At 45.8% G+C, this 21862-nt stretch overlaps 1 protein-coding gene across 2 annotated transcripts in view; it reads right to left on the bottom strand.

The window, feature by feature from the left end:
- Positions 1-21862, bottom strand: part of SLC26A11 (solute carrier family 26 member 11) — a 249507-nt gene that overhangs the window by 165326 nt on the left and 62319 nt on the right. Inside the window, exon 2 of one of the 2 annotated variants that reach the window (XM_078654073.1) lies at positions 20994-21752. The exons of the other annotated variant lie outside the window; for it this stretch is intronic. Coding sequence (XP_078510199.1) covers positions 20994-21224 — 231 coding nt within the window. The 5' untranslated portion in view covers positions 21225-21752. The remainder of the gene's footprint in view (positions 1-20993; positions 21753-21862) is intronic. 2 annotated transcript variants of the gene reach the window in all.

Raw genomic sequence — 21862 nt, 5'->3', positions numbered from 1 at the left:
GGATGACTAAAAGAGTGGATGGGTGGAAGGATTAGTAAGTGAAAGGATGGCTGGATTGGTGAAAGGGTAAATGGCTGAATGGATAAGTGAATGGATGGATGGGATGAAGAGTGGATGGATAAGTGTACAGATGGATAGGGTGAAAGGGTGGATGGATGGGTGGATGGATGGGTGGATGGATGGATAATGGAGGATGAGTGAAAGGGTGGATGAGGGGATGGATGAAGGGATGGATGAGTGAAATGATAGATGGAAGGATACATGATGGATAGGTTTGCAAATGGTTGAATATGTTTGGAAATGGCTGGGCTTACTTATATACTATTGCTCAACCTCTGATGTGTCTGTAAAACGTACATATTGTCCTGAAGTTTTGTCCTGAATTTTGAAATCCTGTCCTGAATTTGTGTCCTGAATTTTGACCCTTTGTCCTGAATTTTTACACTCACCGTCCTGAATTTGCACCAATGCCAGTTGGTCACCCTAGGGGTCAGGGGGTCCAGTTTTACGATGATGCTGGTCCAGTGGGGGAATGCACCCGAGGGGAAATGCGACATGCAGTTCAAATTCCAATATGAAAGGCTAGTGGGTTAATGCACCTGCCACTGGGAGGTCCGAGTGCAATGTGCAGGTCTTAGCTTTGAGTGCCCTGAGGGGGTTCAAAAGCGTCGGTGCAAATCGAGAGTGCCAGCTGCAGAAATGGTGCACCATTTGCGGGCCAAGGGCAAGCAGGGTAGTTCGGCAGGTTTGGAGCTCGCAATAACCGCTCCCAGGCTTCCACCTACAGTCAGATTGCACAGCTGTTCACCGCAGAGGTCTGAATGCAACCTGTAAATTAATGCCGGTCCTGGTAAGATAGCCGAGTGGGTTCTGCACCCCATGCGGCCCTCTGTTTGCGAACTACTGGTAGAAAATTCCAATTCAGATAGCTGAGCAGGTTGATGCACGGACTGCGCAGATCTGTGTAATATGCCGGTCCTAGGTTCGAATTCCAGTAAAACAGCTGAATGAGCGCATGGCCTGCAGTGCATATCTGGGGGTCCCCTGCAGGTCACTGGTGGGAGTGCGTTCCTGGGCACTTACTCTGTCGAGGCGGGTGGGGGTGGTATTGTGGAGGGGGGTGACAAGGGGGTGGGTCACAGAGGTCAGGGGAGGGCTCTATGCAGCGGCAGAAGGGGGGTTGCTGAGGCAACAGGTGGGTGTTGTGCTTTTGGGAATGGTGGATGCTGGGACGGGGGGTGATTGGGGGGTGTCAGGGCTGCGGCACTGGGGTCTAGCGAGGACAGATGAAGGGGCAGCGGGTGCCCCAGTGGCTGAGTGGTTGCTATGGCAGCGGGTGAGTGCCAGCGGATGGTGGTTTCGGATGCTGGGCTGCGGGGGGGAGAAGCTGTAAGAGGATGCTGGGCTGTGGGGGGGGGGAGAAGCTGTAAGAGGATACAGGGGGGCCAGGGAAAGGTAATTTCTAGGACAAACGAGGTCCCTTGGGGGCAAGGTGGAAGCCGTGGGGGTTATATGGTATGGGGAGGGTAAGTGCTGGGGCTCAAGGAAAGGGTGGGGGCTGGGGCAGCAGGGGGTGCTTTGCTGCAGCGGGAGGGGGGCTGCTGCTGGGGCAGCGGGTGCCCCGAAGGCTCCAGGGGGGCTGATGCCAGGCTCTGCTCGCTCAGTCAGGGTGGCAGCGCCGCCATTAATCACCGGCAGCTTCCCTGGCAGTGATAGGCAACCAGGACGGGGGCGTGAATGTGCGTGGCGGGGGCTCCCTCCTCTTATGCCGGCCGAGGCGATCCGTCCAGAGAGTGAGAGCTCCTGCGCCCGAGAGCTTCTTCTGAGAGAGAACAGATGCCTTTTAAAGCGCCAATGGACAGCTCCGCTTTTCGTGGGCGCTATAGAAATAATTAACAAGCCGAGTATCGGCAACAACGTTGTGATTACATCTCTATTTCAAAAGAAGAAATCATTTTCTCATACAGCTTCCTTACTGAAGGAGTCTTCCAAACACGTTTGTTGCGCTGGTAATAAAAACATCGGTAAACTGCCCCTGCGAGTGCTGTTCTCTTTCCATAGCGGCTGAAGGAGTTTTAAAGCAGTTCTTTTTTGCCTGAAAGTGAAACGAGACGCTATTGCAGCGAGCCCTAACAAACCTTACGTGGGGCGGGACTTCCGCCTTCGGAAGCCCGCGCACGCGCCCACGGATGGCCAGAGAAGCAGTGCTGGTGACGCGGGGCTCCCATGCCCGAGGGAGAGCCCCGCGGAGTCTGCAGAAGTCCAGAATGCCGGTAAGTGGGGCTTAGTTGGAGGGGGGAGGGGTGGTGCGCTTGTGTGTGTGTGCGCGCTTGTGTGTGTATGTGTGCGGCGGCGTGTGTGTGGCGGCGGCGGCGGTCTCTGTATGTGTGTGTGTGTAGGTGCGCTCGTGTGTGTGTGTCTCTGTTTGTGCGCATGCGTGCAGGGGGAGGTGTGGATGTGTGGTACAGCTTTCCAGGAGAGGAGACAGGAGCTGGCCACAGCGAGCGCGTTCACGTGCACGTGGCCCGCTCAATTCCGAGTGCGCGGCCAGCTCCTGTCCCCTCTCCTTGAAAGAAGAATCCATAACAATAGGTCTCTGGCGAGACTGCGCTTCGCGCGGTTCAACGCCACGAGACCTAAAAAGGGCTGCACTTGCTGAACTCTGAGGACTTCGGAAAGAGGACTGCACTTACTGTGACCTCTGGAGAGAAAATTCAAGGGCTGGACATACTCCCAGTTGAACCCAGGACAGAAGAGTTGCTCTCAGGTTAACTTAGGACAGACTAAGGGACTTCAAGAGCTATTTGGCTAACCTCTTGGTAAACTTCGGGAACACAAAAAGCTGTAAGAAGCCCAAGATTTTGCTGAACCCAGCTGACCAGTTCCAACTGACTTTGCCTTGGTTCCTGTTAATGAATTCTTGGAGACTGAGTTATAACCCTGAAGTGGGGCTCAAAAGGTTCTGGGCCCTTGGCTGTACACTTTTTCTGCAAGAACTGCAAGACTGGACACTTAGAAACATTTTCCAAACATTTAACAAAAAGAACCAGAGGCTACCATCGGACCGCTGCTGAGCTGCAGCCACTGATCTAATCACCGGTCAGATTCAGCTTTCTGAAAGAAGTTTGGCTTCCAAAGGAGTTTCTAAGTCCAAATGTAGAGGTGGAAGTTGAAAAGCATCCGAACACCGACGAGACCTTCCTTGGCACAGACTTCGGACTTCTCCTTCATAGAACTTTCCTGCCATCGACTTTGAGAGCCTCAAACTTCCCGCCAAAGTAAGGCTCCCACAGAAGTCCTGCACCCCAGCCGGCAGAAGATGACAAGCTCTTCTTTGGATCCAGCTTACAGGCTGAACCGCTGTGTAAGTTGTTAATGAGTAAGTCAGAAGGTAAACTTTCCAGTTAGGCGAACCTGGTCTCTGTTATCCAACCAATGCTGTAAAGCGGGTTGGCTTCAACTTTAGACTTTGACCCGGTCTAGTGCAACCAGATACTCGCGGTTGAAGCTTTGCACTATATGGCACTAGGAATGTGTAAAACTCTGACTCTGAAAAACATATCTCTGGTTCCCTACAACCATTATTTTCGTTTTGGATTCTATTTGAAGTTAAACATTTTCTCGATTTGTATAAATTGGAGTGTGATTTTTAATGTGTTGTATTTTCTACTTATCAACTGTCTTGATCCTTATAATTGTTTTATACTAGTTTTCCTAACTTAAGCCTGTCTGCTTTGTGCTACAGCTACCAAGGGTTAAACTCAAGTTTAAATTACTGAAACATAACTGGACCTAGTAAGGAATACTGCCATTATTACTTGAAGAGGACTACCATCCACTTCAACTAATAATCCATTTTCGCACATGTTTAGCATAACACATTTCAATAACAGTCAAAACTGCTGTTCAGCCAGGATGAAAGGAGCGCCTGAGCCATGCCTTTTCAGTTATCATGTATGCAGTGTAATTGCCCTTTGTATGTTCTTCATGACCCAATCTCCTTTCAATCTTTTATGGGCATCTGCTGCCTTCACACCCTTATTTTTCAGTTGCCATACACCAGTCCATATCTTTCCACCATACTTCCACCTCAGACAGGGCACCCGAACCCATAATCTAGCCACGATTCTGCTCACGAACATCAGGCCAAGATTGCAAAACAGTTGCAGGTGTCAGAGTGGGATCTTCTCACTCCAAATCCCCAAGAGGAACAGTTTTGCTTTTAGTTCCAGGAGAGCCTCTGAAAACTCTGCTAGGCACACCCCCACAACAGTTTCTTAAGAGGGAGGAACAAAGGTACCTGGTTGGCCACTTCTTCAAAGGCTTATGTTCGGACTGGCCCTGCGAAACCAAACCAGTAGGATCTAGGAAGGATTTTTAATTGTAATATTTAAAAGCCTGCTATATTAGCCACTTCCATTGGGCCTTGCAAGGCTTCCTCCCAGTCCTCATCACCCCCATTTTCTCAAATCTACAATCCATTTTCCATGAGCTAGTCCATGGAATCTGATGAGTTATTAATGATGTTCACACACATATCTATATATATATAGATATGTATTAAGGGTATCATTATTTAGGGGAGGGGTTCGGAGGAATTGTCGTGTGTTATATTCCCTTGGAGTTCTTGGTTTAGTCATTGGCCTCAGCCCCCTCCAGGATTCTCCGGCATCAAAGAGGACCACGTGTTTCTATGAAGATAGCATGAGGTGGCAATAGGGGTTTGAAGGGAGAGACTTTGAAATGTAGGGAAAGTTGAGCAGGGAAAATATGTCAGCGTTTTTTCAAGAAAGTGGTTCTGTATGGGGCTGAAGGGGCTGCTAAAGTTATTTGACTCTTTCAGACAATACACATAAGATTGGATGAGAAACATATGCAAAATAATTAGCCATATAGAAGTTCCAGTATTTTCGGGATGAAACGTGTTGGCTATGTTCGTTAAACACTCCACAATAGAAAAATGAAGAATAACACTTTGACTACAAACAATCATCCATGTTTTTTTTTACGGTACAAGTTTTGGAGTATTAATTTAATATTAATATTCTTTCTTGATAAATATGGAATACTGTCACTGTTTACGGAGTGCTTCTACATTTGTGTATACTAGGGGTGGGCGGAATTTGCATAATTGCGTTACACAAATCTCCGCGAAATGGTATAAAATCTCCGCGAACACGCAGAAATTGTTTGCGATGCTTTTTTCCTGTTCGCAATCATTTTTTGCATGCACGGGGGAAAATATCTCGCAAACATGCACTTTCAGAACGTGAACAAGCAAAAAATTTCGTAAAGTCGCGCATACGCGGAATTTTGGGTAATTTTGCGTTTTCCGTGGAACGCGAAATTACCCAAATTCCGCTAGTGGAACGGAATTTAACACTCAGGCCTAGTGTATACCTTGTGAAAGATATTGGACTTTCATTTTTATGCTTAGTATATTGAAATGTTTTTCATTACAAGCAACAATACTATACAATACAATAATATATATATATATGTATAACTAGGTTTGACTGACTAGGCCTCAACTCTGTCTTGGATTATAAAAGAGGCTATGTTATAATTTCTCATTGACCCCGCATGCAACAAAATGTCCACGAATACTTTGTATATATAACATGCTGTCCTTGGAGAGCTTGGGAGAACATTTTCTTGTAAATTTGCATCATTCCAATGCCTTTTCATGCTAGATTACTGTAGGGCTCTTAATTTAGAAGACTGTCATTGTTTCATGTAACTAGATTTATGCTGTCACAACCGATGACAGTAGGTTAGAGAAAAAAATATTAATATTCATTTAAGGGATAGTGCTAGGATGGTGGTATTAGAGGACGCTGTACAACTCTGCAATGTGATTCATTAAAGTTTGCTACATGTCCTCACATTAAGGTGACTGGGGTTTCTATAGGTTTTCGTTGTGCATTTTATTAGAAGAAAACATGAATTGGGGGCTTGTTTTCCACATGAATTAAGGGGGACTTAATTGGCCTTTTGAGCGAATCACCCATTTAAAAAACCTCTCTACCTTTCCCTCATTTTTTTTGCATTTTTCTAGCATTGAAAAAAGTTGGTAGCCCTGGATGCATTTTCTAGATGGTCAATCTTCGCATCTATGTGGACAAATTTGGACACAGTGTATTGCTAAAACCCAGTGTACTCTATGGGTATACAGCTGAATTCGCTCACTTTCTTGAAGGAATCGATCCTTCTCGCTGTTCTCTTATCTGTCTCCTCTATAATTATGCGTGATATTACGCATCTTATTTTAATAAAAATTGTGGTACATTTCTTCTTGATTATTTTTGAGGATCTCTGTAGGTTCGTTTTGGGCCTCTTATTTCACATATTTGCTCCCGCCTAACTGCTATCTGTTCTGCACCTCTCTCGGCTCCTGCCCTGGTTCGCTACTGCTGCAGTGCCGTTTGCATAGAGGGTTGATGAGTGTGAAGTGCACCCACAACCGGGGGTGCGCTTACTTCCAGTGCTGGAGTTTGTCTAGTCGCTCCAAGGAAACACCCTTTAAATTGACGGCTGAGCGGACGTGCATCAAATAGTTGCTGGTTATGCTGCTCCACTTATTCAACAACAAGGGGTGGTGATGGACAGAGTTTCTGAATTAAGCAGAATACTCTCACCCAGTCAAGAGATCAGGGCTAGATCCAACACCGTTTTTTAGCTCACAGCACCATCCCAGTTCAGAACCTGGCTATATGCAAATTAGTCTGTTCCTGTCCCAGTGCATGATGGGAACAGCTTGTTTTTCCTCGTGCTCCATTGATTTGCTTGGGTAACTTCAAAGTTTTTAATCCTTTTAATTTTTTCATTTGCCGCTTTCCATTTTATTTCCCTTATTTGCTCCCGCCTACCTGCTGTCTGTTCTGCATCTCCCTCGGCTCATGTCTTGGTCCGCCGCGGCTGCAGTGCTGTTTGCACGGAGGGTTGATGAGTGTGAAGCTGCACCCACTTCCAGGGCTGGAGCGGTCTAACTGCTCCAAGGAAACACCCTTTACATTGATAGCTGAGCGGACGTGCGCAGTAGGTGTGCCACTGGTGTGCCTAAGGCAAGCCCATCTGCACCTGTCCGCATCAGGCCAGGGCCAGGGCCCAGAAACACTGGACCTTTGCAGCCAGAAATTACATCCTACACTCTCTGATTCTGCATGGCTTAAGGCCTACACCTAAAACACATAGTCTAATTTTTAACCTAGACACTATAACTTTCTCATGGGAACCCTGCAACTTCGCTTGCTCCTTAGCCACCTGTCCTAGGGAGGCTCAGACGGCTACTCCTCTGATCGAGTCGCAGGCTAGAGATGCTGAGCGTCAGACCTATTTGAATCACCGGGTGGAGCTCTCTCCCGCGCAGCATTTTCTTTGTTTTAGCCTAAACTGTCGCTCCCTCCCTAAGCGCCAGCTGCGTTTATTTAAATTCTTTGCGACGTCAATCCTGATGCAGCATTCCTTACTGAGACCTGGTTGCATGAAGGCTCTCTACCAGATATAACTGCGCTTACTGACAATTTTTCTTTCATGGGGTAAACCGACCTCGTAGAACTGGTGGATGTATTGCCATCATTTTTAAAAAGGTCCTTAAATGCAAAGTTGAGGATCTCCGGATCCCTAATTGTGAAGCACTGCTTTTTACTCTCTCCCTGACACTGAAATTTACATTCTCCGGGGCACTAATTTATCGCCCTCCTGGGTACCATGATGATTGGTGCTCCGTTCTTCCTGACTCACTGCCCCCACATCCTGCAGGCAGTCAACTTCACTTCGCTTGGCGACATCAGTCTCCATCTGGAGGATGATAACAACTTTTCCTCACTTTTATCAATGATTAATGCATTCTCAATCCAGCCCCCGCTTCAACTCTGTTGGTCGGATCACATTGCGGTGTCTTTCAGTATTATGGTCCCCTCCTACCCCATCTCTCAGATTGTGTCGAAATCTAAAGCAGGAACTGATCTAAACTTAACATTTCAGCACTGAATGAGCTGCTTCCTAATACGAAGCTTACCCTTATCTCTCAAGCTGACTCGGACCAAATTTATGTTCATCAATGGCTTACTGAGGCTATGGACACCACCTTGCCACCTACTTTAAAAGGGAAGGATAAAACTCAATCTCCTGCTCCTTGGTTTACTGATATACTTAGATTAGAAAAGAAACAATGTAAAATCTTGGAAAGGCAGTGGAGGAAACATTATGCTGTGGAGGCGAACAAAAGATATCATGCCCTTTGTAAATCGGCACATGGAAAGTACTTTACTGATAAGATTGTCAGCTTTCAACACTGTCAGAAGACTCTCTTTGAGGTGGTGAAAGAACTCACGGCGGCTAGTAACATCCTGCCTCCGTCCTCTCTTTCACAAAACCAGTGCAATAAGTTAGCCAGTTTTTTTCTAGAAAAAGTTGATAAGATTCACAGCCATTTAGCAGCTGATGCTGTAAAGGCAGAGAGCTACATGCATTTGGCTACCCCTATGGGAGAAGAAGTCACTCTTCTGGTTAATAAGTTGGAAGAGATCCCCAAAATTAGGGCATGGTCCTTTCTGGATCTTGCTTCACTAAAGAATACACTGCAATCCATTAAGTCTGGCTCTCCGCTGGACCTCCTCCCCCGCGAAACTCAGACTTTTAGATGACTCAGTTTTAACTGTCATTTTAAAGCTTCTTAATACCGTTCGGAGTACAGGCATCGTATCCCAGAATTGGAAACATGCTCTGGTTCTCCCCCTCTTAAAAAAGTTGACCTGGACCCTTCCTGGTCAAGTTTCCATCCTATTTACCGCCTTCCTGTCTTTTTCAAAATGTTGGAAAAGCATGCTAATACACAACTTTCCACATTCATTGAGATCCATTGGCTTTTCCATCCTTTGCATTCTGGTTTCAGGGCAGCACACAGCACCGAGTCCGCTCTTCTTGGGGTTACTGAATGTCTTAGATAACATCTTGACTCTGAAGGCACAGCCACTCTCATTTTGCTTGACTTGTGCACTGCATTTGACAAAGTGTCTCACTCTATTCTGAATGGCAGACTTCAGTCTTTGGGTATAGAAGACTTGGGCTTGAAGTGGGTGACCTCCTTTTTAAAGGACTGCATCTTCCAGGTCTCTTCGTACAATGCAAGATCGAAGACACTAGCTCTGGCGTTCCTCAGGGTTTTATTTTGAGCCCCTTGCTCTTTAACATCTACATTCATCAATTAGCAGATGTAATTGAGAAGTGTGGGCTCACCCTTTTGTCATACGCTAATGACACTCAGATCATCCTTTCATTATCAGCCGCCCAACATCATGACCCCTCGCTGCTTCACTTAGACCTGGGGAATATTTCCTTATGGATGAACAAAAACGCACTGAAACTCAACGTCAATAAAACAGAGGTCCTGGTCTTGAGCAACAACACTGATCTCTGGGTACCTAGCCACTGGCCTAACTCCCTTGGGCCTCTACTGTCTCCGTCTAGTATGGTCAAGAATCTCGGTTTTATCATTGATGACAAACTTTCCTTGAAGCCACAGGTGTCTAAGGTCACTGCTGCCTGTTTTTCAGTCCTCAAGTGGCTGGAAAAGAACCTTTGGTTAATCCCCTTAGCAGCGCAGAGAACGGTAATTTGGGCTCTGATCAGATCCAGACTGGATCATGGCAATGTGCTGTACCTAGGCACGGATTAGACCTCGATTAGCCGCCTCCAGACTATTCAGATTGCGGCTGCCCAGTTACTTTTTAGGTTACCAAGACATGCCCCTGTCTCTCCTCTGCTTCAGGAACAGCACTGGCTTAAGAGCTTGAAACTCATCAAATTCAAGGCACAGTGCTGTATGTTCACGGCCTGGCGCCCTTATACATCCAAGGACTGGTGACTCCTTATATGCCTACGCGTTTTCTGAGATCTTCTATCCACTTGATGTCACTACACCCAGGTTTTGATTAACCCGTATTAAAGGGCACGCTTTGCCTATCTTGGTCCTAAGCTGTGGAACTCACTCCCAGCCACTCTTAGGAACTTTAACTCTTTATTGTTGGTTTGTGAAAAATCTGAAAACTTGTTTTTTTAGGTCTTGCTGAGCCAGCGCATGCGCTGCTCGGAGAGACATTTAGTAGGTGAGTTTTCAAAGTGCTGCTGGCTGGCCTAGCGCTTGCGTTCACGCAAGCGTGCACACACGCAGCCGCCATCTGTCATTCACATGTCATTAGCACCATTCGGCCGCATGTCTTTCTCTTTTATTGCGATCACTCTAGCTTTCACGGCCGCGCGGCTGTTACTTTTACGGCCGCGTGGCAAATGCTTGTTCTCTTTGCTCACATGCCACTCCTTCCTGGTTACTTCTGCTTGCAAGGTTGAACTTTGGAACGCCAGAAACAAATGCGGAAGCTTAATATAATAAAGCATTGTCTGTTATATAGTGACATATTGTGTCGTCCATACCGTGCCATATTTCTATAGGCACTTTAAAAAGTCAGGCTTGATTGTCACCTAGAAACCCTCTTCTCGTTTCATCAACTTCGAGAGGCTGAATGTTAAATGGATGCTGTCACCATTTCAATCGCGACCGACAGGTTACTTGCAGATTTCACCTGTTCTAACCATAATTTTTATGTTTTATAGACATCAATACCGTAACATTCGGCAGCATAAGGCTTAAAAAGGAAAAACACAAATTAGGGTTCTTGCACAGGAACTGGACCTGCTGCTCTTCGTCCTTGTCTACGATCTACCTCATTATTCCAAATGCCACATCAGATACATGTGATGGCACAGTGTTGGAAAGGAAGTTAGTCAGTTTGTAAAGGTTGGGTGTGGCACAGTGAACACTTAGGGCTAGATGTAGGTTAAATAGGCTTTACCAATTCTAAAATACCGAATTTTACCGATTCGGCAATTTAGAATCGGTAAATCCTATGTAGGTAATTATTCGGTAAAAATTACCGAATCGTTAAGATTTGGTAATTACCGAATCGGTATTTACCGATTCGGTAATTGCCATTCATTCCTATGGGCCTGGAGGCCCATAGGAATGAATGGCAATTACCGAATCGGTAAATACCGATTCGGTAAAAGGGGGAATACATTGAAGGGTGGCAGGGTGTCACTTTGAGACCCTGTTGCACCCCTCAATTGTGTATGGGTGCACATGTTGCAGACGTATGTCTGCAACATGGCACTGAAGCAATTTGCATGAGATTGCTTTTTTTTTTTTTTTCTTTATTTACCACCAACTTGTAGTTGGTGGTAAATAACGAATTCCAAAAAGGGGAAAGCACTCATTTGAGTGCCCCCTACATTGCTAATTCGGTAATTTACCGATTCGGCATTTTAAGGAATCGGTAAATTACCGATTCCTTAAAATACCGATGCAGTAAATTAACGAATTAGCAATTCGGGCACCTACATCTCAGTAGCCTAATTCCGGTCGGTAATGGCCGAAATTCGGTCATTACGGCCGTTACCGACCGGAATTAGGCTTCCTACATCTGGCCCTTAGAAGTTAAGTGATGGATGGGGTGGTCTTATTTTACGTGACGCATTACAGTTAACTAAATATATAAAGCAATATTTCAATACAGCGCTGGTGGAAACAATCACCTGTTTTTTCTTTATTTTAGACAGTTAATATTGGACTTGTGTTTCAAGAATTCACATTTGGGTTTCCAATTTTAGGGGGAAAAATAAAAAATAATAAAATTGTTCAAAAAAATTACACTAGGCACATTTTGCTGCGTAGCTGCAAATAAGGCCGTAAGGATATTTCCAAGTGTGCGATGTTACGTTATCAGGATTCCTTACCAGCGAGTCACGTGATCGGCAAATAAAAGCCAGTCGAACACCTTTGCGTTATTAAGAGGTACGTCTGCTTTGTGATTAGAGGTGCGCGGTGGAAGTGGTGGCGGTGAGTTCGAGTGGGCGGGGCACCCTTCATGCGCTGCTTCAGCAGCCTCGCGTGTTGGGAGAACCCGCTTGTGTTATGCGGGTTTAACAAATGCAAGACTGCAGACTTCTATGACGTTCACCCTGGCTGCCTGTAACTATGTTGGTCAGTACGAGCAGGTGTGGCTGTCTGTCTGCAAAAGTGCGTTTATTTGTCTTCGGTCTCAGTATTTGAATAGATGTGTGTATGCGTGCTTGCACTATACAGAACTAGAGGTATCACCGAATGACCTAAACATACATACTCAAAATCCGCTGACGATGAGACCAGGAAGTGTCCGCCAGCAAAACATTTCCTGTGACAGAAGAAAGGAGGGCTCAGCAGTTTCCATCTAGTGTTTGAACGGGAGTTAGTGCTGCACGGCGACGAGGCCTGACTTGGGGAGGCCCAGCCACCTTTGATGCACATAGCGCCCTCTCACAGGCCTGCATCCGCCATGATGCCACACCCCTATCTGCCGCGCACTCCCCACTGTACAGAGCGCTGACTTTTGCAGATAGTCCCCGTCCTCTGCGTGATTCTCTGCCCTGCACCTTGCTGTCCTGAAGTCTCCAACAACATCAATTCTCTCTCCCTGCATCCTACCTGTCCTTCCTCCTCCACTGAGCTGCGCCCTCCCCCCACACAGCTACTGAGTGCAGACTGATAACTTAGGCCCCCGCACTCCATTTTCACTGTCCCTCTCACCTCTAAGGGTAATGACTGATCACCCTTTCCCACCCCGTCCTCACATCCTCCAGGGAGCCCAGCTTTACCCTCACAGTTTTTATTCCTTTTATTAAAAACACCTATAATCGGCCCGAAGCTACCAAATGGAAGTAGGTGCACGCATCACAGCACTGCATATATCTGACCACAGGACACTTCTGTCCAGAACCAGCTCCTCTGGCGCCCGCAGGAGTACGCTATGAGGGTAGCACTGTAAAGCAGACTGCAGTGGGCCTGGCATGAGAGGGTAGTACAATGGACAAGAGACAGATGACAATGCACTGTGGAGGATAATGATCTCTAAACTACTTTCAATTCAATTGTTAGTTTTAGGCATTAAATGATAGCAATTTAGTAGTTTTGCACTGTTTTGTATTGCGGTCCCTATTTACTACTGCATATCCCATGACAGAGTACCAAAGTGCATCTTTGGAAAGGTAGACCGCTACGGTGTAGGGTGTGCTTGGTTGGTGAGGTTCTGCTTTTCTTGTAGTCCTATTTGGGAGTTGCATGTACTTGTGGCCAGAGAGGAGCTCTTTTCTTGGCACACATCTTTTAGAAGTGATATAGAGGAGGACGTGCTAGCGACAGAGGCGCTCGCTATGTTTGTACTCAGTTAGCCCCTAAGGTTAACTCTGCATGTCCCTTATCACGAGGATGACTTTCCTCTATTTTCAATCCAGTCTGAGTACAGATTACCATTACCAAGACAGGGTCTGGGCTCACTGGCAATAAGGACAAGCCTCACAATCAATAACTACGAACCAACACGAGCACCAATATTGCCTAGCTATTTCCACACTGGATCAAAAGAATGATCGCTCGAATTGCTGAGTCTAAACAGTAACTCTCAGGGATTGTATTTCTCCGGAATTAATCCAATACTTTTTTATTAATTTTGCATCAAAAGAGCCATATAAATGAGCAATTTTTTCATTTTACACATACAAATTGTTTGAACTCCACATAACATTAATAAAGACAATTTCTTGCAATCTAACAACTTTCATACAAACACTCATACAAGACAGAACATTAATATATATACACACACAAAATTTCTGGAACTATACAAAGTTATTTACAATTTCCTGATTTTGAAAACATAGCATTGGAAAAATACGAATGAAATTTTTGATATTTAGTAATCAAATAGAGTATTCCTAATGCTGGGTGGGGGGGTCTACGCGTTTCGATAACCCCTTGATGTGGGGAAATCTCATCAGGACCAGAAGCCTGTAAATGAAGGACAAAAAACAAATCAGCCTGGGGAAAGCCATGCCTCTGGCACTACAGTGAGGGGGGGAGGAGAAACTAATCCTACCTCTTAGGTGCTCGGTTTTCTTTAGATGAAACTGTAATGAAAACAAGGCCTCTGTAAATACTATTCACCAAGGAATTTATGCTCCTTAAGGTAACAGACTCATACGTGAATACTCACATGAGTACAGATTACAGCAGATAGGTCAATACACTGACGTCTTATGGTTCAGGGGGAAATGACTGACAGAGAAAAACAAGCATTTGCGAGAGTTTGAGCTATTGGAATTGTAAATCATAATGTCTTTTATCTATGTGTGGGTTTTTAAAAAGATAAATATAAGGCATTGTCATTTACAAGGCCAATAGCTTAAACTCTCGTGAATGCAAGACCTATTGCTTAGCCCAAGGTCTCGCCTTTGGGATCTTATAAGTGTTAAGCCATGCAACAGTTGATGTTGTTGCACCAAGGATATTGTGCTGCATAACTAAATACTTATAAGGTCCCAAAAGCGAGACCTATTGGATATGCTAATGCTTGTCTAGCTATCTGCTTGGGCCACCGTTCTCTGCATCTATCCTGCACTGGGAAACCCCTCGGGGTATCGTGTGCATTATACGTTTGTCAAATAAATGAGTGACTTACGGAGTGAAAGTCCTTTCTTTTGATAAATTATCCTCCTATCCCTAATCTATCCCTCAAAAGAAAGTGGGCTAGGAGATGGCACTTTTTTCCACTTTACTCTTTCACTCTTTTGTTGGCTGCTTTTTATAGGACCCATTATGTCATTTGCAGTGGTATCATTTTGGTGTGTGCAGAATTTAATTATTTATTTTATTACATGTTTTACTTTTATTGAAGTAGTTCACATAACACACTTTATGCTTATTTCAAGAATACCAATGGAAACCCTCTATATGTGATTACTTGTTATTTTAAACACCCCTAGTCAAAACAATGAGATGTTTCCTGGCTTTTAAGTTCTTCCTCTGTTGAATCGTCTTGCCCTTAAAAGCAGCCAGCACAACTAATGACTTTACTGTGTTACCTTGGTGTACTACTTTTGGACTCCAGTCTTTGGACATGTGAAATAAGGAAGGTTGGAGACTGAATAAAGTGGCAGAGTATCCAAAGAGGACCTGCACGGTTTAAAAAGGTGAAGGTTGGTACACAATGCGGGGAATACTTGGACCTCATTCTTGTATGGTGGTGGGCCTAGAGAGGTTTCATGGGCCAGGCGAAATGTTTCACAGAACAAGATACTCTCAACCGCAGGTAACTATCTCCTACTGCTCCTTCTCATAAATGTGCCAAGTTTCCTGGGACCAATTCACTTTTTACATTCAGTGAGATAAGTCAGCAAATCACTTTGCTCAACAACTTTATGTATATTGCGGCCAAACAGACCATGTGCAAATATGCAATCTGGCCATGAAGGTAGCAAAACGGGATATAATTAGGTATTGGGGCAGCAGCTCTGTCCCAACTTTGGAAATAGAATAGAATAGAATAGAAGCCATTTATAAAGCGCCTGGTTACTCAGGAACAGAGTGTCCCCGCGCTGAAAACCGCAAGGAATGTGGAAATCAGATGCGGGGAAAGAGGAAGGTTTTTAATTTTCCTCGAAATCTCATTTCAGAGGGTTCCATCCGCATCTCAAGAGGGAGTTCATTCCAACCCTTGGCAGCCAAGTATCTGAAAGAGGAGCCACCCATCTTGGCTCTAATTATCTTAGGGATGTTGAACAGCATCGTACCAGAAGATCTAAGGTTCCTGGTAGGACGATGAATAGTGAGTAAACCTTGCAGATATCCTGGACCGGTGCCGTGGGCTATGCGGTGGGCAAAGCATAGGGCCTTGAATTCAATTGGCTCCTTGATGGGGAGCCAATGGAGTCTGGACAAGGCCAGTCTCCCTGAGGCTCTTCGAGGAAGCTTAAGCACGAGGCGCACTGCGGCATTCTGAGCGCACTGGAGTTGGTGGGTGCCCTTTTTGCTCAGCCCCAATAGCAATGCGTTCCCATAGTCCAGATGGGGGGTGACTAGGGCATGGACAATGGTCTTTCTTGAGTCCATGGGGAGAAGGTCTAGTACCTTTCGAAGGACTCTCAGTATGCTGAAGCATCTTGCTGTAACTTTGTTCACGTGAGGTTTATAAGACAAGTTAGAGTCCAATGTTATGCCCAGGTTCCGCACCGAAGCCACAGGGCGGGGCAGGCTGCCCAGTTCCGCAGGCCACCACGTGTGGGACCATGCGGAAGAAGATTTGCCTACCACCAACAGCTCAGTTTTGTCGCCATTAAGGCGAAGACAGTTGTTGTTCATCCAAGCTGCCACGGAGGAGAGGCAGTTGGAGAAATTGATGGCGTCTTCTCTGTGGTCGGGCGTAAGTTTGAACACCAATTGGGTGACTATGCGAGCCAGGGGTTCCATATAGATATTAAACAAGGTGGGGCTCAGACTAGAGCCCTGAGGAACCCCATGGCTTGCATTTCTGAGAGAAGACTTAAAGGGGGGGCAATGCAACTGAAAGTTTCTGTTGGCCAGGAAGGACTCCAGCCACGCAAAGGCCGATCCCTTTACTCCCATGCCGGATAGCCGAGACAGCAACGTTGAGTGCAGCACGGTGTCAAAGGCTGCACTTAGATCTAATAGTACCAACGCTGCTGTCTCTCCCCCGTCCACTATGCGCCTAAGACTCTCGGTGGAGAAAAGTAGGGCTGACTCAGTAGAGTATCCGGCTCTGAACCCTGATTGAGTGGGATGTAAGAGCGAATGATCTTTTAGGTAACTCATGAGTTGCTTATTCACTACTTTCTCCACAATCTTGGCACAAAAAGGGAGGAGGGATATGGGGCGAAGATTCTGGAGTTGGGAGACGTGGATGTTAGCCTTTTTTTTAAGGGGGATTACTTGGGCTGTTTTCCAGGCATCTAGTACCTTACATTCCTCAAAGGATAGTGATACAATAAGACTGATATAGTCAATGACCGTGGACTCCATAACTCCTCTGCAGCGAGTCGGTGGGCATACATCACTCGGGGAACCAGATTGTATGCTGTTCACAACGCTGAAAAGCTCTTGTTTCTCAGGAGTGATAAAACACGTGAGACCAGGGGTCCTCGTGTTACTGTTATTGGCTTCAGCCGATTCACTAGAACTGGACTCATCTTTTGTGAAGGTGGCATGGATTTTGTCAATTTTATTAACAAAAAAATCAGCAATGGAGTCACATAGTTCTTTCGAATATGTGTCCTGGGCTTCTAATCTAGTAGGAATAGTGAGTTCCTTATAGATTGAAAACAGTTCTTTAGTAGGATTGTCCGCTGAGTCAATTCTATTTTTGAGATGGCATCTTTTTTCTGATCTCACTAATTTATGATACTCATGGAGTTCAGTCTTATATAACATTTTATCCTTGAGGTTGTAATGTTTTCTCCAGTTGCGCTCTAGAGTTTTACATCTGGCTTTGGCTAGTTTTAATTTTTCAGAGAACCATGGAGCAGTTTTAGACTGCCTGGCGGGGGGCTTAAATGTCCAGGGGGCTATCTCATCCAGGGCATTAGAGAGCCAATTTTCATAGTTTTCGTAGGCTTCTTGAAGAGAGTAACTATGCAACTGAGGATTTTTTTGGAGAGCAAGTCTGAAAGCTGCTTGATCAAACTTCTTCCAGTTTCTACGTTTATGGGAAGAGGGTTTAAGAATTATGTTATCTGTGAGTGTATTTTCTACCAGAAACGGAATTATAAAATGGTCGGACCAAATTATTTTTACCGAAGGTAAGGTAGTGATGCCTTCCCAGTTGGCAAAGATGGGGTCCAAGAGATGGCCATGTTGGTGTGATGGGGCAGTAGATTGGAGATTCAGACCCAGTGACGCCAATGCCGTGGCCACCTCCTGTGCCTCTTTGCACTCCCTATCCTCAAAATGGAGGTTTATGTCACCTAAAATTATAAACTTTTTGTAACGGAGAGCTGGTTGCGTGATATAATCAAGAAGATGACTTTCGAATTGTCCAGCTACTCCAGTAGGACGATATATCAACAGGCCGATAATGATATTTCTCGGTCCAAGTTTGATGGTAAATAAGCCGCTTTCACTATGTAGTATATTGGCTTTTATTAGAGTGCATTCTAGCTCCGTTTTATGAATGAGGGCGATCCCTCCCCCTCTTTGTTTGTGTCTGTCTAGACGCAGTAGACTGTAGCCAGGGGGGGTAGTTTCCAAAGCTTCTGGGGCAGACTCCTCATCCAACCACGTCTCAGTTAAAAATAGCACTTCGGGCTTACTGCTAGTAATTAGGTCGTATATTTCCAATTTGTGTTTTTTCATCGACCTACAGTTGAGTAATAGCATGTTAGGCTTCGCTAGGGGGAGTCCCTCGCTTTTAGGTGATGAAATAGTGTGGTTGCAAAAGTCGCATTTGATAGGGAGACTATCGGCTGGATAGTTATGATCACAGCCAATGGCCATTTTGGACCGTATAACAAGAAGCTCCTGTTTCGTATATTGTACGAGGAGCCTTGCCGGGTCCGGGACATCAAGTGGAGTCAGAGGATTTAGAGGAGTCGCCCCGCGCCCCGGTCTGTCGCGGACGGGCGCAGACGGGCTGGACTCTGGCTTGACTCCGGCGCGAATACGGCGCGCCCGCTGTACGCGTCCGCTGCTCGGAGTCATAGCCGTTTGTTTTTATACTGTTTTCCTCTCGCTTCAAGGGAGGAAACCCTGCCCAAGATGGCGGCCGCACTAGCTCTGCCCGAGCCCCAGGTCAAACAGCCCCAAGATCGGCCGGACCCTCAAGGGAAGGTAGCACTAGATGGGGTGAGTACACCAGTCAGGGAGTGAAATTAAAATTATTATTAAATGGGGTCTTTACCCGAAAATCGGCAAAGACGCCAGCGTCGCGAAAATCAGCGCGCTTAGTGCAGGGGGGAAAGGACACAAAGGGCAGTGCACACACAGAAAAAGTATTTTAAAATAACAGGCTTAGAGTAAAAGTAAAAGTATCCGCCCAGCTCAAGCCTCAGGCGTCCAATGCAGATTTCTCGCAATTGTGGTCCTTCTACTGTTTTTATACTGTTTTCCTCTCGCTTCAAGGGAGGAAACCCTGCCCAAGATGGCGGCCGCACTAGCTCTGCCCGAGCCCCAGGTCAAACAGCCCCAAGATCGGCCGGACCCTCAAGGGGAGGTAGCACTAGATGGGGTGAGTACACCAGTCAGGGAGTGAAATTAAAATTATTATTAAATGGGGTCTTTACCCGAAAATCGGCAAAGACGCCAGCGTCGCGAAAATCAGCGCGCTTAGTGCAGGGGGGAAGGACACAAAGGGCAGTGCACACACAGAAAAAGTATTTTAAAATAACAGGCTTAGAGTAAAAGTAAAAGTATCCGCCCGGCTCAAGCCTCAGGCGTCCAATGCAGATTTCTCGCAATTGTGGTCCTTCTACTGTTTTTATACTGTTTTCCTCTCGCTTCAAGGGAGGAAACCTTGCCCAAGATGGTGGCCGCACTAGCTCTGCCCGAGCCCCAGGTCAAACAGCCCCAAGATCGGCCGGACCCTCAAGGGGAGGTAGCACTAGATGGGGTGAGTACACGAGTCAGGGAGTGAAATTAAAATTATTATTAAATGGGGTCTTTACCCGAAAATCGGCAAAGACGCCAGCGTCGCGAAAATCAGCGCGCTTAGTGCAGGGGGGAAAGGACACAAAGGGCAGTGCACACACAGAAAAAGTATTTTAAAATAACAGGCTTAGAGTAAAAGTAAAAGTATCCGCCCGGCTCAAGCCTCAGGCGTCCAATGCAGATTTCTCGCAATTGTGGTCCTTCTACTGTTTTTATACTGTTTTCCTCTCGCTTCAAGGGAGGAAACCCTGCCCAAGATGGCGGCCGCACTAGCTCTGCCCGAGCCCCAGGTCAAACAGCCCCAAGATCGACCGGACCCTCAAGGGGAGGTAGCACTAGATGGGGTGAGTACACCAGTCAGGGAGTGAAATTAAAATTATTATTAAATGGGGTCTTTACCCGAAAATCGGCAAAGACGCCAGCGTCGCGAAAATCAGCGCGCTTAGGTGGAATGGTGGAATCCTACATGGATTAGTGTAAGCGGATAGAGAAACTGGTATACAAGGTGCAAGGATGTCCCCCAAATTTACTAAACTATGAGGCCAGTGGGAAAGTGTGAATAAAGAGTTGGAGCTGGGCTGAGAGAGAAAATATTCTGGAAGGGTCAGTATGTGCAACTCTGAATGGGACTGCCTGCTTGGTTATGAGTGAGATAGGATATACCTATTGTTGAAAAGTGTGTGTGCAGTCAGGAAACCCTCTCACTAGTCCACAAGGGCTAGTGAAAATTTTATTTGCACCCAGTTTTTCACAGTGGATTATAATTATAAATACGTCTTTGACTGGATCCCAGCCTAAGAAATAAAGACTTGGCTAAATCCCTTCAACATGGTTCTTTAGTAGGTATTCATGGGTTAGGCATAAGGTTTGGGTGTTAGCTAGCTTCAAATTCCTTTGGCATACATGTCCTGCTGGTGAAATACATTAGCTTAGATGCAGTGGAAACACAACCTCCTTTTAACCAGAAAATTGGTGCTGTACAGCAGGACACTAGGGCTGGAGCTATCAAACAGCACAAGCAACATCAGTGTGGCTTCCATCATAAGCATAAGCAGTAATACGCACATCTCCCTAACCATATTTTTCTCTCCACTGTACTGACAGTAGAAGTCGCTCATCAACCTCGACCGCTACAGTACAAGAAGCGCAAAGTAAGCTTCCCACATACAGATTGAAGCTACTCTTGCTGCCTTTATGTGACAAATATTTTGGGATACTCATTTCAGCAAAATGCAAAATAGTGGGGTTTGTATTCAACCATTGTTGGTGCTTGGTCTGCAGAGATCTGCCCCAAAGTTCTTAAGTACATTATGATCCACCAATTACAGACAACTCCAAGATGGTAGCCGGCTCGAATGACCTAGATACTTTCTGTTGGATATAAACATTGTATAATGCTTCAAACGGGCTCAAAGGAACCGTCATTTACATCATATCACCATTTTAATATCACACAAATTGTACATACCTGGACAGGAAGGCCAGCGACTTCAGCATAGGCCAGGGATTGTGGAACAACGGTAAGTCCCACAGTCAGCCCTGCGATGAAGTCCATTTCCAGCCACTGCAGAGAATACTTTGGCAGCCACTGTAGAATGGGAAGCTTCTTTTTTATGTTCTGGAGGGAGCAGCAGCTCCTCCAGTTTAGACAGATCTCTCCCAGTGTGCGCCTCTGATCAGTGGGAGTGGACCACTCCATAGCTGCCTCAGATGTGTTAATTCGATGTCTGCTCTGGGTGAAGGGAAGAACTCTTGCTCAGTCCTATAGCCGCTTGTTCTGTACGATGAAACAGTACGGTGATGGATAGACTTGCAATGAATGGTCACAGCATCTGAAAGACCCAGTGCCAGTAAAGTAATAAAACCAAACACACTTTAAGAACCTCTGCTGAAGACATTCCATGGTCAGAAGTACGGGTTATTAACTCAAGCACCCATGTACCCTTCCGGGTGTCTCAAAATTGTAAGAAGAAAATCTTGGCTCGTAGCACCACACACTAGTCAAGATGGATCAGCAGAATTCTGCACACTAGACTCAGGTTTCCAAAAACACTTTCAAATTCACTTTCTCTCGGCCAGTGATGAAGTGAAGTCACCAGGGGTCAGTCCTTCAAATCGTTGTGGTGAGTGCAGTTCAGCAGATGTTCCTTTGGATGCCAGGTGTAGCTTTGCATAGTGTGCTTTTAAATGTACCCCTTCGGCCACAAAGTCATCATCAAACCAGCACCTGTCAAAGCACACAAACATGGATGTAACATGTCATATGCAACTGAACAGGAGACAGAAAGAAATGTAAAGAAAGTTCAACCAAAGGTTCTCAAGGCTTTAAAATATCTG

Source organism: Lissotriton helveticus, chromosome 7, assembly GCF_964261635.1.
Source record: "Lissotriton helveticus chromosome 7, aLisHel1.1, whole genome shotgun sequence".
In the NCBI taxonomy this organism is placed as follows: domain Eukaryota; kingdom Metazoa; phylum Chordata; class Amphibia; order Caudata; family Salamandridae; genus Lissotriton; species Lissotriton helveticus.
The sequence above is the reverse complement of the archived record's forward strand: the minus strand, read 5'-3'. Positions and strand labels throughout refer to the sequence as shown.